The sequence below is a fragment of the Vidua chalybeata genome, chromosome 1 (assembly GCF_026979565.1).
Source record: "Vidua chalybeata isolate OUT-0048 chromosome 1, bVidCha1 merged haplotype, whole genome shotgun sequence".
Classification (NCBI taxonomy): domain Eukaryota; kingdom Metazoa; phylum Chordata; class Aves; order Passeriformes; family Viduidae; genus Vidua; species Vidua chalybeata.
This window is the reverse complement of record NC_071530.1, coordinates 46670866-46696756: the sequence shown is the minus strand read 5'-3', so window position 1 is coordinate 46696756 and position 25891 is coordinate 46670866. Positions and strand designations below refer to the sequence as shown.

Sequence of the window (25891 nt, the reverse complement as noted above, 5' to 3'; positions counted from 1 at the left end):
ATTGATTTTTGCCCTCCAAGTTGGAAAATGTAATTCAGATTGTTTTCTGTTAAAAAAGAGAGCACAGTAGATCAGGATGGTGGATGAAAGTTGTATTTCAGCCTTGAATTAGGTGCATATGATCAAACAGTCACAGTTCTGCTTCCTAACTTTGATGATGATGGTATTTTAAATAAATATTTGTCAGTTAGGAAGAAAGAAGACATCAAACATTCTATATAATTTTTATGTTTGTCCAGAATTCTAAAAGGTAACAAACAGGATGGAGAGAACTCATACAATAATTTAGAAAAAAATGAATACGTTAGATAAATTTCTGAAGTTATTTCTATTGTGGTACATAAATTTATCTTATGACCAGGATTTGTTCTTACATACTTTTAATAAATAAATTAAAACAATTAACTACACTTGACTACCTGCTGCCATTAGGTCCTTACAATCCATATTTTCAGAACAAATCTGCAAGTGTGTCAGGATTGCACTTTGCTGTAAAATAGGTGTTTTTAAAATTAAAGCTGTTAACACATTAGGTAATCCTTACATTTTCTATTTTAAATTGAATAATTTTTATTCTTTCAGGTATCTCTTCTGGTGTGTTTTATTCTGATGTTCGGTAATTCAATGTTACTGACATCATATTATGCTGCATCTTTAGTAGTTATCTCGGTAAGTTGCTTAAGAAGGATCATATGCTGTACTGAGACTGCAATGCTGTACTGTTATATATGTATTGATACAAAATGTGCAACTGCTGCACTACCAGACAGATGAGAAACATGAGAAGCAGAATTAGACCATAAAGATATCTGGTGAAAGGGTAAATGCTAATTCAAGAAATTATGGATTTACACCAAAACCTCTTTGTAAGAGAAACTCAGTTAAGATTCAGCTCTTCTACTTTTATAGTTCTCTTCGTTTTATAAAAATATAAAATTTACCATGTATGTAATTTTGATCAAAGTAACTGTAGCACAAGAAGCATGAGCAAGGAGGAGCTCTTAAATGCTTTTTATTGATAGTAAATCCTCGAGTGCAGAACAAATGACTAAGCCATATATAACAGTGTTTAAGACTGTTTGAAACTGCTGCATCATACCACTGTGTTAGTAAAATTATTCACTGAAGATTCATCATCTCACCATTCATTATCTTAATTTTTCTTTAAATAGGAAAAAACCCCACAACCTCTTTCAGTTTTGTATTGTTCCTCATAAAGGATTTATGTATGTAAGGAATAGGAGATAAAGTGTTGTGAACAGATCCTATTTAGCTTACTGCAAATCATCTTAATTTCTGGGTGTTTTTGTTTTTTGTTTTTTGTTTTTTTTTTTTTTTTTTTGTCTGTTTATTTATATTTTGTCGATTAGCAAGAGTGTGGCAATTTCTCACTTATGCTAGTAGAAAACTGCCTTGGCTGCATATTTGCTGTAGTATAGTTCGCTTGTTATGAATCTATTCTAGTTTCTTGTAGCAGCTTTTGTAATTATATATTAAATTCAGGTTGAGTTCTCAACCTGTTCAGTTCCTTGCCTGTTTTCTGCTTTGATAAAAGTATTTGTTGTTTGTGTATTATTTGGATGCTTATATTGGCCTCAGTCTCACATATGGACTGGATTTCTGGAAGCTTTTAATTACATTGTTCATCTAATTAGCCTAAAATGAGTCTTCCTTGTGTCATAAAATGAACATATTGTGAAATAGAAAGGAGTGACTCCTACTGCCCTCCATGCTCTGTTGCTGTACTTGAAAATTGTTTCTATTGTGCTGCCAGTAATTTATTTCTTGCTTCAGTGTCTTGTCGTTCACAGAAGCAGAGAGAGCTCGGTTTCCCACTGGTTTTGATTTAAAGAAGCTTAGAACTGAATAATACAGAATCTCCTTACTCGTTCAGGAGAAAAGTAGTCTTCCATTAATTGTACTCAAACTGCAGGAAGAGTTTTTATGTTGGCACATTTTGCCAGCGCAGGGTGAAATCATACTATATATATTCGTATGTCAGGTTGTATTTATTATGGAAGATTTTTTAATAAATGAATATATGATGCAATAGGCTTACCAAAAGGAAAAACTGCTAATTCAGGGTACTGGAATAGCTTGTTATTATTACATTACCTGAAAAAGTGCATTAATTTTTTTTTATTAGGGAATTCTTGAATGGAGTCCAAAAGTCTTGAAAAGGCGCAAAAGAGAAGTCTGTGTATGGGTAAGGAATTTCGAATATTTTGTATTTCAGGGAAAAACTGACTTTTTTTGGTTTTGTCAAATACAGAAACAACTGCTGGTTTCGTTTCTAATAATTGAAAATCGAGGAATATAGCTGAACTACTGTCTTTAATAAATTGTCAATTGTCAGCAATTAGTATTAAATTCCTAAAGAAATAAAGAGAGCATAAACACACATTTATATCAGAAAGCTGAAATAGCCTTTAAATGGCAACATGTTTAATTTCACATTGCCAACTTTATGTGTTTACAAAACCTAAGAACTGTATGGAAATCCTTTTAAAGTAAATGCCAATTTTGAAAAGGCAAGTAAAAGGCTAACATTTCTTGCAGAAATGGAGATTAAGGTACTGCATTAGATAATCACTAAAATGTGGATATCTATAATTTTTAAGGATATTTTTATGACAACAGCAAACATCTTAAAATTGCATAGGGAAGCAAGTTAAACACTGTAGAGTGTGTGGGTGGGGTTGGAGGGTAGTAGAAGTCATGTCCAAACAGGGAGAACACTCCCAAAACTATTATGAATAAAATGTAACTCTGTAGGAAACATGAGAATTGACTTGCTGCTTAAGACATAATGTCAACATGTAAAAACACCTGAAATGGGAGCCTACCAAGACTATGCCTGACTTAAGACCAGCATTCTTATTAAATGAAGGGTAGGCTGATAGCAAAACTGGATGAAATTCATACAGTTATTATAAAGGAATTAGACTAGGAAGGAATGAAAATATGTATAGCAAACTGCAGTGCATGTATACATGCCTGGCTGTAGTACCAGGGAAGATCAGAGTGTAGGCAAATTTCATGTCAGGTTTCTGCAATGGAAATCCAAGGCACTTGTGGAATGGCAAACTTTATAAATCTGGGTTTTGTAAAAGAATAAAAACTTGTATGATGAGGAAGGTGTTAGGCTGTATGTATGTGCAGCATAATGAGAGACTGTAATGAGAGACATCCAATGCAGCCTTTGTCGAAGGAAGTCACGCTTTGCGAAAGTGTTTGACTCCTCTGAAGGATGTAGATAAGGGTATGTGGGTGAATGTCACGTACATAAATTTCAGGAACTTTTTGGAGAAGCTGTCTAACTGGAACTGTAAAAGAAATTAAGCTCCATGAGATAAGGTATGAATGTTAGAAGGTCAGAAACAAAGGGTGGGATTAAATGCTAGGTGTTCAAAAGACCACCATGACTCTAAAAACATATGTAAAATAATTGATCCTAAATAAGGTGCTACTATTCAGCAGAGAAATCTCAGTATTCTTATGCAAAGTTCTCTGAACACACCAATTCATTACTGAGCAGGCACCAAAAAGCGGAATACTTGATGGAAATCACAGAGAAGGACCTGTAGAGAAAGCAGAATTTTTTTTTTTTATTTTGTAAATTCATATGTAACATTGTAAATATTGCATGTAGTCTCAGTCAATGTGTCTTACCAAAAAAAAAAAAAATTAAAAACTATAATGCCTTCCCCAAAATCTATTGACATTGAGTATGAAGATAATTATTAATGTAGATTTACCAAATAGCTGAGATTTTAAAATATGTTAGAATTCTACATCTTCTAAAATAAAGGTAAATACAACAAAACCAGTGAAGAAAAGTAGAATGTAATTACAGTTTTTTTAGTGCCCCATATGGTAGCAGCAATAAGCTTATAAGGAATAAGAAAGTTACTGTGGAAGAAAAACAGCCAGAGGCATTCAGTAAAGGACTAGGATATCTCCTAGGTATTTAGATTTCTTAGCAGCCATTAAATTGAATGCAGCCCCATTGTCACTTAAAAACCCTGGTTACATTAGGGCAAAGATCAGGTTTTCGTTGCATTCTCTCTGAAACCATCTGCTGTGAGTCCCAAGTACAAGATACTGAGACAGGTTGTCCTATTCAGTTGATCCACTTTTATAAGGAATTAGCTAGATTAAACTACACTGCCAAGAATTTAACTTTCTTGGTACAGGAATAAACTTTATACATAACTAAAAGTAGTAACTGGACATACTTTGGTTATATTCCCATCAACTTCTAACCTCAGATCATCTTGAGACAGTGATATAAACCAGCAAATTCCTCCAAAGATTTGAATTACCAGGCTAGCACAACCTGATAATATGGAGCAACTCTTGTCCAAAAACAATCCCTACACACTCATAGGCACAAAACAGATGGAATAGACAAAGAGGCTGCTCCTGTTTAAAGATAACTTTTCTAACCCCTCTTCTGCAGTGTTGTATGCAGTGGTACAGCTGTAGTGTAAATCGGTGGTGCAAAATTCTTTCAGTTGTAGCATAGGAGAGTTATAAGTAGTAGGTAATTTAAGAAACCTTTTAAAAAAGAAAAAAAATGTAGAAGATAAAGACATCCATTTCATTCTAAATATATTTTTCAAGGTCATTGAAGGATTTGCCTGGTTATTTGGGACAGTCACCTTGAAATACCTGACTTCTGTTGTGTTTGGAATAGCTGATGATGTAAGTTCTTTTATCAGAGTATCTGGTTGGTATCTTTCAAAAATTTTGTCATTCCTAATATTTGATTCTGATGTCTTACTGATATACTTTCCTGAATTTCCAGAATTTGTTTTCAGAAGTGTGAGAGAGATTGTATGTTTGCTTTTTCTTTCATTATGTATTATCACTTTGAGATGTTATTACCAAAACTTGCAAAAACGCAAATATTTTTACTTTTGTCTATGTGAATGCTCTGTATGTTTGTTTTTAAATGTGTATTTATAGGGCTTTGTTTGTCTTGGGTATCTTCTACCTGTGCCTTTATTTACTCAGTTTGTCAATTCACTCTTCTCCTAAACTAATTTTCAGGGCAGTTTTGAAATGCTTCTTGTAACAGGTACAGCCTTTGCTATATTTCAGGCCCTTTATTCTGTTGTTAAAAACCTGTCTGCAGATGTGTATCAAGGGTTAAAAGATAGGAAGGTCGAGTCTTAAAATATGACTACACAAAACTATACTCTTGTTGAATGCAATCACTTTTTTTTGCTGTTTTCTGCTTTTTATTTAACACTGTACAATCTGTGTTAGACCTAAAGATGTTATTTAATACACTGGAATTAGATTTTTGGTGCTCTGGTAACTACACTGTAAATGATATAAACTTCTGTTCTAATTAAAAATATTTCTCAATACAATAAAATTTCTCCTATTTATAATACTTTGTTATGGAAAACAGGACAGTTTTTGCTTACTACAGTTTGGTATTTCTTTCTTTTACCAGGCTCATATAGGAAATATATTGAAATCTAAATTTATTGGCTACAAAGATTTTGATACGTTAATGTATACCTGCGCTGCTGAGTTTGACTTCATGGAAAAAGAGGTAATTTGGTCAAAATATGTGATTTTGAAAGAGGGAACTTCTTGCTTTAGCGTTATTTGTAACTCAGACATTTGAGAACCGCATCTCCTTCAGCCATCCTAAGTTCAAATACATACTTGAAAAGAGAAATTAATGAACTAAAGGTAAATTTAATTGGGTTTATTGCATTTAAGTGAACTTTAACCGAAACAGTGTTTTGATTTTAGATCTAAGAAATATGCTTACTTGAATGAAAGAAATGCTTCCTCAGAAACAAATGAAAGGTTACAGTTCTGCAAACAAGATTTTATGGGGTTCTCAGTACTTGGTTTTGAGTATATGGAAAATGTACTGAGAGCTGCAAGGGCCTTATGTAGAAGGTTTAGACTACAGAACAGCATTGAAGCTTCATAATGTGGCAATAATAGACTTCTTTTAATTTATCAGTTCCTAGATAGGCATTTAGAATGTTTATAGATTAGTCAGTCTATAGTACTCAAATTCAGATGAGATAGAATCTATTTCTTATCTTTGGATGGCTTGCCAAAGAACTGGAAATAATTTACTGATGACTCTAGTATTAGGTCTTTAGTATGATTCCTGGGTGGAGTTTACATTTACATTTTACTCTAGGAAGATCTCCTTATATTAATTTCTTTAAAATGGTGATTGAAATAATTACAGATGAAGGAAAGCAATTAATGAACTTGATTTCCATTTTAGACTCCAGTAAGATACACAAAGACTCTGCTATTACCAGTTGTTCTGGTGGTTTTTGGGGTAATCATCAAAAGGGTAAGTGATTGATTTACTGAGTCACTTTTACCTTGAACTTACATTTCAGGTTTTTTTGAAGGGATTGCTATTTATTTATTTATTTATTTATTTATTTATTTATTTATTTATTTATTTATTTGAGATGGAAAGAAATTGATGTGTTGGGTTAACCTTTGCTGACTGCTAGGTGCCTGCCAAGCCATACTGTCATTCCCTACCCTCTGTATGATGGGGAAGGAAGAGTAGAAAAATCTCATGGGTCAAGATAAGTACAGGGGCATCACTCTCTGATTCACTGTCATGAGCAAAACAGACTTGAATTGAGGAAGATCAAATTAAATTTTTTGTGAATTAAAAATAAAATGCAAGAAGCAAACCAAAAACTAAAACCATCTGCTCATCCCCAGGCTCAATAGGTCCCTTCCATCGGCTGTAGTTGTTTTAAGAATGGGGTTGGCATAGGTTCTTTCCATGGGGTACAGTTCTTCAGAAACAGACTGCTCCAGCATGTGTCCCCCACAGCTTGCAGCTCCTGCCAGAAAACCTGCTCTTTTGTGGCTTCTTGTCCACAAGCTGCAGTTCCTGCCAGGAGCTGTTTCCTCTGTGGGCTCTCTGTGGGTTGTAGCATCCTTCAAGGCATGTGCACCTGCTCTGGCATGGGGTCCTGCACAGGTCTCAGGTGGATTTCTGTCTGCTTCACCGTAGTCCTTCATGGGCCTCCAGGGGAAAAAAAAAAAACTTACATCACCATGGTATTTTCCAAAAGCTGCAATCTCATGGTTCTCATGGAGCAGCTCCTTCGCTCCTTCACTGACCTCGGTGACTTGAGGGTTATTTCACTCCCAGTTTTCTTACTGCTCTCTCTTAAACATGCTGCAGAGTTATCTTTTTGTAAACATATCATCAATAAGGGCCCCACTAGTGTTGCTGATGAGTTCAGCTTTGGCCAGTAGTAGATCTGGTTTGAAGCTCTCTGGAACTGGCTCTCTGGCATTGGGAAGGCCCCTGGTCTCTTCCCACAGAAACCACCCCTGCAATGCTCCTGCTACTGAAATCTTAACATATAGTACAGTCAGAAAAAACACAGGCTTTCAGAAACATGTATTTAAAATTCTGTATTCTTTTTACAAAGATTTTTGCAAAGGTCCAGTCCTGAGTCAGTGATAAAACTTGATTTGGAAAGAAGTTTCTGTTATTTAGCTGATGAATACTAAAACTGGAGTTTATAACTGTTTTTGTAAATTTGATTATGTATAGTTTGTGTAAAAACAACTTACAGTTTGCACAGGAACAGATGGGATAACTGCTAACTGCCTGGCTAATTAAACATCCTCTAAAAGAAGTTTTAACTAAAACATTGCGTCTTTCATCTTAGCATTATCTCAAAAAGAGATTACCCAGGTGTAGTTTAATTTAGCAAATGTTGAAAATGCTTTAAAATGCTTTTGAAAGTATGTTCATACGTTTTGTTGTCTCTTGTTTTCTTCTTCAGGCAATTAAATATATTCTGTGGTCCTTATCTCACACAGGCCGATATGAAAAGTAAGTATTGTCTTCTCTTTTAATGTAAAACTGAATTTTGTGCTGGAAGTTCATTTTATTTGTTATATGCTACAAAATTCAGAATTCTACATTATGTAAGTCCTTTTTGAAAGGTTAGTTATGTGCAGTTCAGTAACTGAATGGATGCATTACAAACGGTATTTTTATATTATAACTAAAACTAAGGTTATCTGCTAAACCTGTTTTAGACATCTTAACCCATTTATGCCTAGATTTTATACCTAGTGATTTACTTTTCTGCTCTGTTCATAAAGCAGTATTTATGTGCCTTTTTTTTTCTTTTTTAGTATAAAAAGTGAATGCAAATTCTTTTTACCCCATTATTTTATTTCAGGTTATAAAGATACCTGAGTTTCATCTCATGGAAATAATTTTAAAAAATCAATACTCAAGATTTCCAAATAGATACAGGGATTGAGGAAGATAGTTATGATTAGCCATTTATTTCAAAACTTGCACAGAGGGGTAAAAAATTCTGACACTTGATTCATGCTTACTGGCTTAGTTGCATTATCTAATGCTGTTAGAAATTATTTTAAAATAAAACCATTTATTCTGTAGTACATAAATAATGATGGGTTTTGGGTTGTTATTTTTTTCAGAGAAGAACGTTTTAACCATGGTGAGGTAAGATTCTTTTTCTGCACAATTTTATTCCTATGTTAATGCAAATACTCAGAATTGAAATGGAGGTTGCAATGGGCTGATGCTCATACACATGGTTTTATTTGAAGCTGAGTATTTGCATCGTTATTTCCCTCATCTGAAGTTGGGCCTGGTATGTCACCAGAATAACTCTGAAATGTTGAACAAAGAAATATACTGGCCAATGGGGGTTTGTGCAAGAGAACAATCTTGGGCTTTTACTGTAGCTGTTCCAAAAGACATTGAAATTAGGCTGGACTTCCGTTTTCCACATGAAGACTGAGAAGGAGACTGGTTCCTTTACTGGGGTTTCACATGACATATAATATTCAAATTCTGAGATATGCCATAATGAATGTTGTAGTACACATGGTTCTTTTTAGTAAAACTGTGCAAGGCAAAGTAGTGTGTCCCCCTCTGGAGCCCTCAGCACAGGAAGAACATGGACCTGTTAGAGCAGGTCCAGAGGAGGTCCACAAAAACAGAGGGATAGAACACCTCTCCTATGAAGATAGGCTGAGAGAGTTGGGGTTGTTCAGCCTCGAGAAGAGAAGGCTGCAGGGAGACTTTAATGGGGCCTTTCATTGCCTAAAGGGGACTTACAAGAAAGACAAGGACAACTTTTTAGCAGGGCCTGGTCCAGTAGGACAAGGGATAATGACTTAGAACTGGAATCAGGTAGATTTAGGCAAGCTATAGGGAAGAAATCTTAATAACAATGAGGGTGGTGAAACACTGGGATCAGGTGGCCCAGAGAGTTGGTAGATGTCTATCATGGTTTAACCTCAAGTTGCCTTAGAGGAGGTTTAGATTAGATATTAGGAAAAATACCCAAAAGTATTGTCAAACAGTGGGATAGGCTGCCCAGGGAAGGAGTTTAGTCACCATCCCTAAAGGCATTTAAGTACATGTAGATGTGGCACTGAGGTCATGGTTTAGCAGTGGACTTGGCAGTGTTAGATTAATGACTGGACTTGACCTTATTTAGGTTATTTCAAACCTAAATGATTCTATGATAATCAATCAGATAAAAGCACTGATTGCAAAAATGCCTCCGATTTAGCACAGTGCTTTGGCAAGTAACACAGATTAATGTTAGGAGTAATAAGTGCCATATCTGATGCTTTTTAGAATACTAAAGCAAGGTGCTTCTGATTGTGTCATTATCAAGGATGATCTGATTTGCTTCTCTTATTCCATACTTTTGTATTTTGGGCACTAAAAAGCAGGGTCTCTTAACTTCTATAAAGAGGTTATACAAGAAATCTTACATATTCTGTTGTTGTCTAAGTTAAGCCTGTTAATGTCTAAGGATTTTTTAAATAGCTAGCTGTTTCTCTAGCTCCATTTTCTTTTATTGTTAATGTTTCTCCTTCCTGTTATTCCATTTATTAGCATACTATATGCACTTTAGATAAAAGATAACAGTAAGTCATTATCACCATCTTATTAACATCTTTACTTTGACTTGGACTCTTTCAGACAAGCTCATCATTTAAGCTATACTGAAAATGAAGTTGTATGTTGAAGGCAGAAATGAAAAGTATGCAAATTTGCTTCTGTGTCTTGTGGTTTTTTTTGTTTTCCTTTTCAGCTGGTATTCCACGCATTGCAGCTGTTGGCATACAGTGTCCTAGCGATTTTAATCATGAGACTAAAGCTGTTTTTAACACCGCATCTATGTATTATGGCTTCCTTGGTGTGTTCAAAACAGGTAAGCTTTTGTCCTGTAGCTATCTTAGTATTTAGAGTATTACACAGATATTTGTCCTAAAACAGATTTCTCTGTGTGTAATTGCTGAATCTGAGGGTACCAGATAAAAATAAACCAGATTATATTGCCTGTCAAAAATGGTTCCATTCTTCCTCTTCCCAAATAAAGCAAAAGTCTTGCTTTATGCAATGTGTCCAGCTGCATTATTATACAAGTTAACATGCTGTGTCTCAAGCTTGAGCACAGGGAGACATATCTTAGATTTACTGTATTTGCACACCTCTATGCCACGGCAAATTTTTATTGACTATTAATTTTATCCAGTGTTTGTCTTTGTTTACACTGTGTTTTCACAGCTCTTCCGAGCTTATTGCCTTGCATATTTCTTGTCTATTAATTCTTTCCAGAAGTCTCATTTGAAGTCTTGCATGTTGAAAACATTTCAGTCATCAAAACTCATATGCCTAACTCAGACTTCATCATGCTACTTTGAATAATGTGTAACATCAAATGTTACTAGATTTCCTCCAGATATAAAAGGTCTTAGAACAGGCTTTCTGTGTTTCATTATCTGTATTTCTGAGAAGTGAACATGATTAAATCTCTGTTTAAATAGCTATTTTAGAAGCTTTGATTATGCAGCAAAAGTAGGGTAAGTAGTCCTTTTTCTGGGAAGCAGGCAGGAAGGTAGATTGAAAAATGTCTGAACAGCTGGGCCAAGTGGTGCCAAGTCTGATTGAAGGCCAGTAACCTGAAGGGCCAGTGCTGCGTCCAAGACTGTTCAATGTCTTTGTTAATGGACTGAATGGTGGGGCAGAGTGTACCCTCAGCAAGTTTGCTGGTGGTACAAAACTGGGGGGAATGGCAGGGTCTTTCACGTGGTGCCCAGTGACAGCACCAGAGGTGATGGGCACACGCTGAAACACAGGCAGCTCCCTCTGAACGTGGGGAAACTTTTTCACTGGGAGGGTGAAAAGCAATGGCACAGATTGCCCAGGGACATCATGGAGTGTCCATCCCTGGCGGTATTGGGAAGCTGTCTGGACATGGACCAGGGACACTTGGCTCTGGGTGACCATGCTCAAACTGGCCTTCAGAGGTTCCTGTCACCCTGCACTGCACTGTGGTTTTGTAAAATGTCTAAAGGAGAATTAGGGTGCTATGGTGAAGGCAGTTCCTGTCTGTGGAACAGCTGATACCTGTGTCAAACAACTAGAAGATGAGCGAATGAGACAGATTTATGCGGAGAAGAGAAAGCTATCTCATGTTCGGCCAGCTGAAGAAATAATTGTTTTCCAGAAAACTGAACTGCTTCCTAAATGATCTTTAGAGAAGGGTAATTCTTTATAACACTGGACAGATTACACAGTATCGGTCTGCTCAAATGTGCTCATCCCTTTCTCGATGCCTGATGTACTTGGCATAGGTGAAAGTGCCAAGTGTTTGCCAACATCAAATTAATCTCTGCAGTTAAAATATAAAATGCTAAGAAATTATTGAAACCTCTTTCTTTCGCCACCTTGTAATTGAGTGTTTGGACTTAGGAATTTCCTCTACATGGCTGCTATTCTGGAAGATTCACAGGTGTTCAGTTTTGCAGCTCTTAGTTGTTCTTGAAATGCTGGCATCCTCTTAGGTGGTCTGGTCGTTCAAGCAATAGCAGTTACACTGGTTATTTTTCTAAGTGAACTTTCATAAGGTGTTTCTGAGCAATTTGTAATGTAGCTGCTTTTCAAAAGTCAGAAAAACAAAATGAAAAAATGTTCTTTTAACATGTAATTTCTAGATAACAATTATGATTTAAATTAAAGCTGTCCAAAGTTGATTTGTTCTTAGTTCTTTTTTTAACTGTGTATTTCTTGATGGGATTTTCTGCCCTGTTGGTTGTGGTGGTGGTATTTGTGTAGTTTTGTAGTGAAGTTCAGAACTATAAGTATTTATACATTTTGTGCCACAGTAAAGTCTGTGCTGACTCTTTTTAGCTGCATGGTGACTTTTTTTTTTAAGCACCTGAGTGATAGCATTTCAGTAATTTTTCCTGGATTGTTGTGGGTGTTTAGTACAGCAGCTGAAGTCATCAGGCCAGTTAGTGAATGCTGGTGCTTTTCATAATTGCTGCATGTTGGATCTTAGAGGATGCCACATGTCATAAGTGTGTAAATATTGGAAGGGAGGACAGTATTTTGTCAATATTTTTTTATCTGCTGCTTCCAACTGCATTTTGGCCCTTTGATTGTTCTGCTGTTTCCTATTGTAGAGTGAGGGTAAGCTTCTCATTGCAGATGATAACCTGTTCTGGGAGCTGCCCCTGTTGGATCAGGTGACTCTGGTCCAGTGAGTTTTCCTTCCTTCATTGAAGCATTATGGAGGCATAGCTGGCTTGAAAGAAACAGGTCATGGGTGCTAGGGAAGGGCTTTAGATTGCTGCAGGTCAGACATTTATTTTGTGCAGAAAGGGATAAATGACCAGCAGTGTTACATGATACGGCCTGGGAATATCCTGGCCCTGGCTTGGGCCTGAGGAGAAGTGTTCAAAGAAGTGAAATCTAACTTTAAGTGAACAGTGTAAGGGAAAATAAAATAGATTTCCTTGCCCTATTATTAGTGAAGGTTCTTTTGCCTGTTCAGCTGTTCCCCAAGTCGATGTTGATTGATACTCGTAGAAGACAAGCTGGATTTTTTTTCTGGTCTGACAGATGTGTGCTTGCTTTAGTAGAAAGAGGCTGATAATCTTCCAAGCAACACAGGACTGGCTTCAGCATGGTAGACAGACCCTGGCCCATAAGGCTGTTGAGCCACCATTGAGCAGATCACTTCTAAGACTTAAGCAAACAATAAGAAAGCTTTTTTGTTGTTCTTGTTTTGATTGGTTTGCTTGTTTTTGTAGGGCCAGGAGAATATCAAGTGGTTTTTAATGAGCTTTTTCTATCCTACTGGCAGCTGAGGAGAAGTAAAGAAAATTGAGGCTGAAAAATCCGATTGTATGTGCAATACGGATCCAGAACTTCTTGTATGGAGGAAGATGGGACTTGTGACAAAATGATTGATTAACAGGCAGTACACTTTATCATTGAATAAAGTTTTAGATGTTTGAGTGAACATAAGTTAATAAGTGACAATTTGGTTTTACAGATGCAAGAAAAATTTAAGCAAATTTAAGATAGGCAGTTATTGTAATTGAGGTCAATGCTATCCTTTCATCTAGCAGACCCTGAAAGCTTATCTGCAGTGTTATATTAGTATATCTACTTTGTTTTGAGGCTAAAAGTTACTATTTGCACAGAGAAAAAAATTTTGTATGTTGTGTTCTTTCAGTACATTGCATGAATCCCTGCACTTTCCATTTTACCATTACCAGCAGCTTGTGGCAGCTAATGGGCAATAACATGATAATGTTCTTTTTCTGATAAAGAATATTTTCATTGTCTGGAATGCTTTCTGATGAAAAGAAGTGACCTAATGTTGATTTTCATTGGAAAGTAATTCACTTCATAACACATTTTCAATAAAAGATTTTTAATGAAATAAAAATATAAAGTAGCTGCATCTTTGCAAAGGGAGAAACTACCTTCTTCTGTACAGCTGTATTTAAAGTATGAAAAACCTGTGATTAGAACCTTTACTTCTCTTAGGCTGAACAAAGAGGAGTGATTAAATCAGGGATCAGTTCAGTTTTGTCATTTAATTTACTGTTTGTGCTTCAAATTAGGCCCAAATCTGCTGTTGTTACTGTTCCGACTTTTGACCATTTGCATCCACACATTTCCTCTTTCTGTTAGGGGAAATGATACTATCCTGAGTGGAAATTTTGAAAACAAAATAAAATAGCTGGAGAAAGACTTAAAATATTCATTTTGGGAAAATAACCAAAAAACTAAAAACAGCCCAAAACCTTGAATTGATAAGAAAAAAAACCACATAAGGAACAGCATCCGATGAAAGAAACGCTTCTTTTGTATTGCATATATATTCAATCATTCTGGGCTCCTTGTGTAAACAAAATAGTGCTAAATTCAGGGACTTTGAACGTCAATGAGGCTTTATAAAAGCATGACAGTAATGTAATTTTCTTTGATTTTAAACACTGTGGAACTGTCAAAGTTCTAACATGTTAATGAAGTGACATTTTTGCAGCTGTTGGTGAAAAGGAGGTTTGCTCATGTAGAGCAGCCTACAAATGAATTCATTTCACTTCATCCTTCCAGATCCACACAGTGGTCAGGCCTGTTTGGGATATTAACTTTCCCTGGATAATATTGCTGTTCTTCTCAGAGTGTTTAGTGAGTCTTTAGGGATGAGAGTAGAGTATACTTTATTTTTGGAGAGGTGGCTGGAGAATTTTAATAATCTGAGGTAGTTTGTGGTTAGTTTATAAGAAAGATAACACACACTACCTAATTGGTGTAGTCAGCCTTATGGGAGCTTCTACTGAGAGAGACTTTCTTTTATTGTTTCATGCTTTAATTAAAATATCCCCAGGTAAGAGTACTATGAATGAAATGTATTTATTTAGCATGGGTTTGATATTTTTGATGTGTGGAGCCTTATATTTGGGAAAAAATGTAGTTTATACTTTCTTATTTTAGATTTAGTTCAAATACGGATTTGGTAAAGTGTTACTGCTGAAACTAAGCTTCAACACAGCAAATTTAGTACTACTTTTTTAATTACCCATTTTCATGTGTTTATGAATATTTGCTTAGAGCGTCCAGCAAATAGTCTTTAGGAAACAATGCAAGCCCCAGTTCAAGAAAGGAAAGAGTGATTTATAAAGGAGCATTAAGCTTACTGTCCTCAAAGTCTGTCTTTCTAATAAGTTTCAAAAGTTTGCAGTACAGTCTCTGATCGGTATACCACAGATAAAAACTCTAGATGGAAACAGGAGATAAAATATTGTAAAAGTCCAGGTAGCTTTACTGAGTCATCTTTACTTGCAGGTTTTGACATTTGAGATTTGACATACAACTTTAAAAGCTTACATTAACATGAATTTATAAAATTCTTATATTTATTTAGAATTGCAAATGAAATGTGCAATATTTGTTAAACATGAGTAATTATTAGGAATTATATTCTGAAATACAGTATGTATTATATATAATACTGTGTTCTGAACTATATTATAATACTATGAATTATAATCTCAAGTTCAGTGGAGAAGAAATAGCAGAGATAGTGCAATATATGTTGAGCACATAGTGCAATATATGTTGAGTTCCTAATATAGAGATAAAAATTAATTGTTCTGCATACAGCATTACAGAATTGCTGTCTAGGAATTAATCGATTCTTGCATTTCAGTTGTTTGGATGGCTCTTCTATAAAGTCCAGCCCAAAACATTGGTCTTTGCTATTTTAGCATTGATGACAATAGAGGGATCTGCAAACCTTCGAACTCAGTGGAACATCATGGGAGAATTTAGCAATTTGCCACAGGAAGAACTTCTAGAGTGGATACAAGTCAATACCAGACAAGGTAAACTATTTAATTATGTAGGATGTCTCCATTTATTGTGAGGTTGAGCCATGGAACCTGTCACAAATGACTGCAGAGGTGTTGCTACTATCTGTGGCTGTGGTCAGTCCACTTGTCCACATAAAAGCTATGTCCAGTGGAAAAAAGCACCAAAAGCTGTCTTTGTTAGACTCCCAGCTACTGATCTGGAGGTTCTAACCACTGGTGGAGTATTTTCAACAAAAGTGTCTTTGCCAAGTCCAATTAAAATAGGTTTTTACTTAAATAAGTATGTGGGTTCTGTATGTGAGTACATGATCAGCATTTTGCTAGAAAAGAATTAAAAATGTCTATGTGTGTTGTGGTTGCACCCCTCCTTTTCCTAAAATCTGTCAGAAAACTGGTTGGAAACAAGGTAGTTGCCTTTCTAGAGGGAATATATGTTAAAGCCATAGTGGACTGAGATTTTACTGTCCATTTAACACTGATGAAAGAGTTGTTATAATGAGTATATTATTCTACCCATTTGAGAAAAATAAGATGTATTAATTATATCTCCGTTCTTAGATGCTTAGTTATCTAATTGCTTATATTGAGCTCAAGGTTACAAAAAATCCAAACTAAAGCACTGATTTTGTGCATTTCCTGTTGATGTTGCATACAGCCTTTTAAAAAGGAGTACCCTACCCTTGTCATGTTTTTTCTACAGGATTACTGGTCAGATTGCTTCTCTAATTGTTTGATTCCTCATTTCAAAAACGCCTTTGATTGTGTTTTTCAGATGCAGTTTTTGCAGGAGCAATGCCTACAATGGCAAGTGTTAAATTGTCTACACTTCGTCCTATTGTAAATCATCCTCACTATGAAGATGCAGGATTAAGGTAAATTTTGCAGTTGAGGTTTTATTTGTGTCTGCTATTGATTCTTGTAATGTCTGTAATATACAGTAGGAATGGAATTGTGTTATGTTGTAAAATTTGTTAAAATCTCATAGAACTGGATTTGTTATTTCAGTCAGATTGAAAATGCGTTATTTATTGAGGATTTGTGTTCATCAGAATGGATACACTCTAGGGACACATATGGCTTCAAACTTACATACAAGAAAATCAGAATTAAGTTAAGGAATTGGATTTCATCAGTACATTTATATCCTTTCTTCATTCTAGTTTCTCCTGACATTGTAGACAGATATAATTTTTTTTTTCCAAGATAGCAAGTATATTTATTTCTATTAGCTTTCTATGATGGGCTGTCATTTTTTGTGATAATTGGTTAAATGTTGAAGCTGAAATTTTGTAGTGGAGTTACTAAGATTTGTACTCTTGTTGTTTTCAAAATCAGGATATTTGCCTAAATTGAAATTGATTTATCTGAAAAGGTCATGAATTTCTTTTACTAAATTTAATAGTGTAGCATCATTTTTTTGTTAATTTGGTGAAATTGCTTAAAAGAAATCCAACACAACAAAAAAGCGGCAAGATAGAGAGGGATAAAAGAGAAAGGGCAGGAATTTATTTTACATGACTTATGTCCTTAGTTCTCTACCTGACATTAACTGGCTTTAACTTTTGGTCAGCCCTGAACTGGTCAGACAGTGGGAGTTGGACGATCAGTGTAGGTCCCTTTCAACTGAAATGTTCTGTCCTAGTTACAAAATCATTGGACAGGGCATGTTTGGGAAAAGTAAGGTATAGGCAATACCTGTATTAAGTGTCAGAAAACAGATGGGCTTTAACAGCATCGTGCTTTGCACATTCAGAGGATATTACTGGATGTCATATGGACTGGAGGTCTTCTTAAAGGTCTTCTAGTTCCAAAACAGGCTCATGGTGTCCATGGGCTGATTTTGCTTGATGACAATAGGCGGACTCCAGGATTTGTGCTTTGCATTTCAAAATGTCCCAGCAAGGGCAGTGTGACCATAGTGACACATAGTGACAGGGATCTTTTGTGGGGAGACTTGGCAGAGGATTGATTCCTCCTGATCACCCCAGTCCAAGCAAGGTTGTTTCTAGCCTTGAGTATTACGTGGTGAATGCATTGCTTTGACATCTTTACGCTTCCAGTTCATAGTAACCATGGGTCTTGTTACATAGTTATCTCCTGCTACAGAAAAAACGGGCTGTCTGCTTTGTTCTTGGAATTATTATATTTCTGAAGACGTAATCATACTTAAACAAATGACACTATTAACGTAAACTTTGCTTCAGTATAGTTATCTTGTGAAATAAAAAAGTCTTTCTCTCCAGTCTAAGGTTAAAGCTTACATTTTCATGCTCTATTACAGCTAACTCTTAGATTTTTCTTTTTGAAGGGCCAGAACTAAAGTAGTGTATTCCATGTACAGTCGAAAACCTGCAAGTCAAGTAAAAAGAGATTTGATGAAACTAGGAGTGAATTACTACATCCTTGAAGAGTCATTGTGTGTAAGCAGAAAAAAGTAAGTAATCTCCCACTTTCTCACAAGAATAATGCACCCCTCAAATATGTAGTCTAAGATTCATATAAAGTTTTGGGATGTTGATTTGTGCTTTATTTATTAAAAGTGTCCAAAATACATTTTTGTCCAGCATCTGTAGATAGTAACTGATATAATTGACTTTGCCCTCATTAACAGCCGTGTGTTCTTTGTGTGAACCTGGAAAGCTGTGTTGTATGTGTTTTTAAATTTACTATAAAACTGAAGGAATTAAGTCATTACAAAGGAAATAAGCAGTTATTCTCTGATGGCAAGAACAGATGTGTGTGTATATTGAAAGCCTATTAATAGGTATGAATAAAAGGTGCAGAGTAAAAGACAGTTGGAGCACCAAAATGTTATGATCACTAATAGTCACTAAAACTTTTGTGACATTTAAGATGTTCTTCAGAAAGAGCTGTGCATTTACTTCCCCCCTCACCCCCCCTTGGTTTCTCTTTCTGGCCTCCAGAGCACAATTAGTTCAGATTTTTGATTTTATTTTCTTTTCATTTGGAATGAAATCAAATGTATCTGTTCAATTTCTTTTCTATTATCTTTGATAAAATTAGAATATTCTCAGTTATTATAACTTTGAAAGGCAGTTGTACAGGGAATTGATGTTGGCTGTGATCTTTTATAAAAAACAAGGAATTACTACTTTTCTAAGGTGTTTTATTTCCTGAATTTTCTTTAGAAATGTTAGCAATATGTATATCACCCTCCATTTTATAGGAAGATTTAAGGATCCCTGGTAATGTATAATGTGTTGCATAATTTGCGTTGTTTTATGTGCTTCCTCCTCCAAATAAATTCTTCATTAATTGCATAACCACAAAAGCCAGATGCATTTTACACATTCTCAATACTATTTTTAATTTACTACTATATTTATTGATTTTGTAATCTGATATTTTTCTAATATAAAGACAAATTTTTAAAAATACAGATGGCACAATCAAGTATTCATGGGGCACTATGAAGTAAGCTTCATGGATTTTTTATGGCATTTCTTCATTTCTCTTTTCATATTCCTATTTTTTAGGCCTGGCTGCAGTATGCCTGAAATTTGGGATGTCGAAGATCCTGCTAATAGAGGAAAAATTCCTTTATGTACCATTATGAGCAAGGATTCCAGGCCATATTTCATCACAGTATTTGAAAATAGTAATTACAGAGTATTGAAGATTCCAAAGGAATAACATTTCAATGCAATGAAGCATCAGTCTTTCAAATCTTTAAACTAGTAACTGTAAGAATTCTAAATCAGAAATACCTTTTTTACTAGACTTAAAATGGAAAAATGTATATTTTATTTTTTACCATTTTAAGTGAATTCTAATTATAGAAATATCTTAAACCTAACAGTTTGGATTTCTATTTCAGGGTCAGTCCCTTGAGATTTGCTATGCAAATGATTATATGTTTGCACATTTTATTTAACACTGATCCAAAAAGAGCTAAAAGTAGCTATGGAAAAGTTCGTAGGTGGACTTGAAACTACATTTTTTGGTGCATGTTATTGGAATCCTATTGATATTTAAAAAGAAGACTAATAAGGGTAATATTTGGAGTAAGCAATAGTTTAGCTTCTCAGTGTCCAAGGGTTTTTAGCATTGTTATGCATCCAGAATAAGCTGGCATAATATACATGAAATTTTTAAGGGAAAATGCTTTATTCAGGAAAAATCTGTCATAGCCTTAGAAAGATACTAAAATAAATCCTTCATTGCCTTAACTAGACCTTCAGCGCCTAACTTGATAAGAAATTACTTTCAAAATTTAATGCCCTTTTTCCTTTCCCTATATATTAGATCCTGCCTGGACTTTTTCATCAGCATTAAAGAAAAATGAAATTTATCCCAGTTGTGCTATGGGTGTAGTCAGTTGTGTGGGTATAATTGCTCCAGCATTATTAGACTGGTTCTGCTGTTTTTCTGTCATCTTGATGTCACACAAACCAGTATTATAATTAGATAATAGACAGCTCACTTTCCGAGATACCCGGTCCAAGGACACCCTTTAGTCATTTAACTGACTTGGTAGAATTTTTGTATGTTTATTGCCATTGGGAGCTATCACAGTAATTGTGATTCTACAGCATCATAAGAGTGCTAAGGTCTGATGTTTCACCATGTGTCTTTCATGGTTTGGATTTGTTTCAACTAGTTTTTTTTTTTGTTGTTCACATCAGTCTGTTGGTATGACTGGTCTTTTTAGCCCTCATAACATCTGGTGATCCTGGATGTTATAGGGACACCATCCATCACGCCTGTAACAGTGTCAATTAAATGGGAACCTGTGATAAAGTAGTAGTATAACAACTGATCAGTATTCTAAAACGTCTTATTTTTTATAATCTGTTTTATTGAGAGGGTGAGGGAGAATGGCTGAAAATGCATTAGCTTTTTAACTTTTACAGAGTAGATTTTGGAAAAATTTCTATAAGGAAACTCACAAAAAAAAGGGCTTTTGGGAAGTCTCTTTTTAAAATGTTAAGTGAATTCAAGGAAGCAGGAAAAAGTCTTTATATAAACATTGTGACTAGTGTTTCGGCACAAAAAGGTACTGTATTTTTATGAAGTTTATGCCAACTGTTGACATGTACTTACGTGGTTAAATAAAAAAGAGAAAGATGGAAATTGTGCTCATGTTTCTGGTAGGTGTTACACTTCTCTTATGTCTGTTAAACTGAAATTTAACACAGTTACCACAGCAGATACAATTGAAGCCGAACTTCCAACTAAAAAAATGCACAGAAGGGCTGCAGATGATTAAACCAAAATCGCACACCTCTTTCTGGCTTCCTTTTTATTCAAAATATCAGTGCAGAAATATGTGAAAAGACTGGTGGAATGAAGAAATATTTGGAAGTTAAGGTTCAAAGATGTGCTTTAGTAAAAATGTTCATCATTTGTTGAGGAGGTGACTGTTACTCAGTACATGGCCAGACGCTGCAAATTTTCATCTCCAGGGATATTATGCTGTTCCTCTCTTTAAACTGCTCTGAAACCCAAATAATTATTTTCATCTGTTTGATATTAATGTGATAAAATTTAGTAATGAAAAAGTATAGAGTAAAAAATGCAGCATATGATTGTGATGAAGAAATCTGTGAATTCTTGAATTCTTGTGTTATGAATTTCCTGTCATCTCAGTAATTTGCTCTCAGTTTCAAAGGAAAAATTTTTATTTAAATGACACAACATTTAACACATAGGAACACCATGTTAACATTATGCTTTTCACTGCAACCTCAGCCAGAAAACACAAGTTGGAGGCTTCTTAGCTCTCATTGAAGTTGCTTTTCTCTTCGCAACATCCAAATCGATAAATGTGTAACACAAGTAAGTTTGGCTTTAAATACATGCAGGCCTTAAAGTAATTTAGGCACAAAGCTGGAACAGTTCCATACTTGAAGACAGTTCCCATTACATTTTAGTAATATTGGCTAATTGTGCTGGTTTTGGCAGTGGGCCTGTGTTTTGGCAGAGCCAAGGTGTACTGCCACACTGGATGGGAAGTTGGGGGTGCGTGGGAGATGGGGACGAGACACAGCCAGGACAGATGACCCAAACTGAACAAAGGGACATCATGCTCAGTGTATAACAAACTGGGGAGAGGGAGGAAGAAGGGAGGGATGTTTGGAGTAATGGTGTTGGTATTCCCAAGTCACTGCTGTGGGTGGTGGGGCCCTGCTCTCCCAGAGATGGATGAGCACTTGCCTGTCCATGGGAAGCACTAAATTAATTCTTTTTTTTTTTTTTTTTTGCTCGTGTTTGCAGTTTTTGTTTTTTCTCTTAAACTGTCTGTATCTCAGCCCATGAGTTTTCTGGCTTTTGCTCTCCTCATTCTCCCCTTGATCCTGCTGGTGGAGGAGTGAGCAAGTGCCTGTGTGGGGCTTTGCTGCTTGCTTTGGTTAAACTATGACAATCTGCCAGAAATGTCTGTTGGAATCTGAAATACTGCTTGCTTTGCATTAAATTTCTTCAGTACAATGGGCACAGTTACAATTTGGTCTGATAATTGTGCAAGCTTAATATTCAGTGTGGAATCCAAATGAAGCACCTTTGTGAAATGAAGGTGCTAAGTCCTATTAAGTATTGCCCTGCACTTCATTCTATTAATATACCATTCTAGAAAATGCTCTTTTGACTTCCTTTGCAGTTCAGTTGAAACAGTGAACTTGAATCAATCTCTTGAATTTTTATGATTAAGACATGGAGTTCCAAAACACAGGACTCGCTCCAAGTGAAGAAAACTCCTTTACCAAAAGCAGATATGTAAGGAAGGGTATAAACAGGGTTGTCAGAAATCAGCATTGTTTTTCTGCATGGCATGCAGAAGCTCTAAATATGAGAGCTGGTCAGCTGTGCAGAATTTGCTTGAGTAGTGAAACCTGTCAGTGCTACAATAAGTTCTCAGCTGTAGCTGTACAGTATAAGCACTTTTACTTCAGTACAAAATCAAAGTCATGTATTGTGATGAACTGTTTGTAGTGGAGCTTTAAGCTGACCTTTTAGGTTGCAACGCAGTACTAGGAGGATTTACAGGGGTAGGCAGAATCTCCTTCTCAGCAAACTGGCTTGTTCCTGATTCCATGCTATAATTTTCTATTATTGATGTAATTCATATAATGTCTGAAAGCATCAGTTGTTTGAGTGGGTTCATCATGTAATAGTTCAACAACTTTATTACTTCCTGTTACAGCATATATAGAACACTTATTGCCAATAGATCAAGAGGTATGGATAGAAAACACAGAGTGAATGAATAATATTGATTTCATATCTGGCTGAGGACTCAGAGAGGATCCCTGTGGCCAGTCTTCTACCTGTCAAGGTTATTAATGTTTAAAGTGAGTCTTGAGTGCAAGTAGCATTTGTTTTGCCTATTTGGTAGGAAAGATGAGGTCCAGTTTTTAGCCTGAAGAATATGAAAACACTGACTAGATTGCATTTAAAGGTGATACTGAGCCTGCAACAGGAAAACCTCTCTCCTTTAAATGTTTACCTGAAAGGAGACAAATCACTGGTTCATTCTTTAGGCTTGACCAAGCTTATTTTCAAAGCCAGTACACCAAATTCTTTCTTCCATTACTAATAATCCCTGTGTTTGAGCACCTGAACAGTATCATCTGCATGTTACTGAGCAACCGATTGCTCAGCTTCTCTGACTACAAGTCCCTGGAGTGTCTTGAGATGCTGTTAGCAAATATTATTTACAGACAGTTAGTGTTTTGGTGTTGGTATCTCTGTCTGACCTCTGCAAAATAAATCCTAACTTCTTCTGAAATATTGGCGTTTATAGTTTACCTACTTCTGAAAATCCTGCTTTTTTCTTGGTTTAAGCAAGGTAGCAAAGCCTGAAAATAGCCCAGAGTAGGATGCCGCCTATTTTTTTTTCCTAAATTAGCTTTATGACGGTGTATGATCTGTTGTCTTGCTTTTATTTGGAATGTTAAAATGTAATGTATCTATAGTTGGAGAAGTTTTTCTTCCACTGCTTACTAAAAAATTTTTGAAAAAGCTAAAGTTATAATCAAGCTTAGTAAATGCATTGAGCCATTTGACTCAAAACACGAATTGTGTAAAAGCACTAGGTGTAGATGTTTTCCTTAACCTTAATTTTCTTTGTTCTAGATCCTTGCTGGATTTAGCTGCAGTTATCATACTACTGGCTGCTGCATGAATAATCTTTGATTTTATACACTTTGGCTATTTTTGTGTTACTACATAATCTGGTCATAAAATGATTTGTGTTGGAATGGTCCTTAAAGATCATCCAGTTCTAACCCCCTGCCATGAGCAGGGATACCTCCCACTAGGTCCAGGTTGCTCAAAGCCTCATCCAGCCTGACCTTGAAAAATAAAAAGAACAATTATTGTGAGAAAGAATAGATGGTAACAAGATGATCAAAAGAAATTGTATTCCACAACTTCTTTATTGAGAACTTTAATTTTAGAATTTACTACCTGCAATGCTTAAAAGCAATGAAACTTTACTTAGGAAGTGGTGCTTACAGAATCTGTAACTAATTTTAAGTTAATGACGTCTTGCCTATTTACTGGAAGAACTACAGGTTTGTTTCATCCATGAAGATTTGCCTGAAATAAAAATATATTGTAAAAAAGCTTTTGAATTAGGAGCTTGTGACATGTATTGTTTTATTGTCTTTCTTTGAAACCTCGATGTGCAACTAAATTAATATTTGAATTTAGAAGGAAACCTGTCAGCACTGATGGCTTGTTTTGTAAAGTTGCCCTTGCACATAAGGAAATAGTGAAACAATAAAGTTCCAATTGAAATAAATTGAAAAGCATAAATATTTGCAATGTCAAGGGGCAGCTGGAATGTCGAAAGGAAACATGGTTTCAATAAAGTCAGACTTCATTTGGAATGTCTCTTTCTGTTTTTTTTTTCTTTTTCCTTTTTCCTGTGTTCCATTTTGTTTTATTCTGTTTCTCTTCAGTGCTGGGAAATGGGATAAAACTGAACAGAATAGACTTGAGAAAAATTGTATAGCTGAAACTGAGAAGATGTTTGTGTCTTCCAAAAGTGACCTGGTTTTAGTAATTCTTGTCAAAATGCCTGGCTTATGCCAATGATCCGAACATGTGGTCTTGAACTGGTGAGTTAGTGGGAGCTGGGTTTGTTCTTAGGGAGGACTACGTTGCTACTACCCTAAGCAGCACATCCAGACATAGGCTTTACTGAGGAATTTCTTTAGGCTGCTGGAAATCTGCATGGTATCTTTTTTTAGGTCATAGTGGAAACCAAGTTTCTCAAGGACTTTGATTTCACCTTAAGAGCACTTTGAAAAAATGTCATGGTGCAGACCTTTGAAAGGAATATAACTTGGTCTGAAGTACAGAGGAGGCACTCTGGCCAAAATGAGGGATTGTTGGGATTCTTAATCAGTGGGAACATAATGAACAAAGCTTAGTACAAAAGAGGTGAAGGAATGGCTTTTCCAAAGTCGTGAATTATTTTGTGTGCCTTCATTCTAGAGTGTGCAGTCCTGGCCCAACTTCCAGAAAAAAGGTATTGGTCAAGTCAGTCACTCAGAACTGTCTACTTAAACTGAAACTTTCATCTCAGGAGAAAGGGAGAGAAGCTGATATCCTACAAGTAGCTTACTCTGGGCTATGTGTGTAATAGTTGTTATAAAGAGTAGCAATAGTAGTAATAACAGTAAATCTTGAAAGCTTTTCAAGAAATTAATACGTTTTTATTTTAAAAAGATTGCCTGATCCTCAATGATCACTGCTCCAAGCTGCCCTTTTGCTTTGGATGTAGGACTAGAGTTTATTCATTGGTTTTTGCTGCCACATGAAGAATTGCAGTCTTTCCACTCCAAGGCTCCTTTTTTTGTTCTCTCTCCAAGACTGATGTTAAAACCCATTCAGACAAGTCACTGAAGAAGCAACAGGACGATGTTGCTCTGCTGTGCTAAGCATTTCAGTTGGTAAGCTTTTGTGAAGAGCTGCGCTTAATGAACATGTGACCTGTACAATGCCCACTCCTGCTGTCAGAGTTTTTGAAACAGAAGAGGATATGTCCAGTGTGTTTAAAGCCACAAAATTTGAATGGCCTATGGTTGGTGATGTCACTCCATAGCACTATTGTTTACCAGCTTAACTGCTTGGTTTGTCTTTATTCAGGTGGGTTTTCTGAATTGTTTCAAATCATCTAGACTCTCTTAGGCAGCACATGGTTGCTGTCACC

The 25891-nt window shown here is 35.7% G+C and overlaps 1 protein-coding gene across 1 annotated transcript in view; it reads left to right on the top strand.

Annotated features, from left to right (window-relative positions):
- The window catches only part of DPY19L1 (dpy-19 like C-mannosyltransferase 1), a 45072-nt gene extending 24258 nt beyond the window's left edge, over positions 1–20814 (top strand). The window contains exons 12-23 of the mRNA XM_053959969.1: positions 583–669; positions 2147–2206; positions 4627–4707; positions 5468–5569; positions 6272–6343; positions 7818–7867; positions 8491–8515; positions 10128–10247; positions 15549–15723; positions 16484–16583; positions 18020–18145; positions 19209–20814. Coding sequence (XP_053815944.1) covers positions 583–669; positions 2147–2206; positions 4627–4707; positions 5468–5569; positions 6272–6343; positions 7818–7867; positions 8491–8515; positions 10128–10247; positions 15549–15723; positions 16484–16583; positions 18020–18145; positions 19209–19365 — 1155 coding nt within the window. The 3' untranslated portion in view covers positions 19366–20814. The remainder of the gene's footprint in view (positions 1–582; positions 670–2146; positions 2207–4626; positions 4708–5467; positions 5570–6271; positions 6344–7817; positions 7868–8490; positions 8516–10127; positions 10248–15548; positions 15724–16483; positions 16584–18019; positions 18146–19208) is intronic.
- Positions 20815–25891: the final 5077 nt, after the last annotated feature.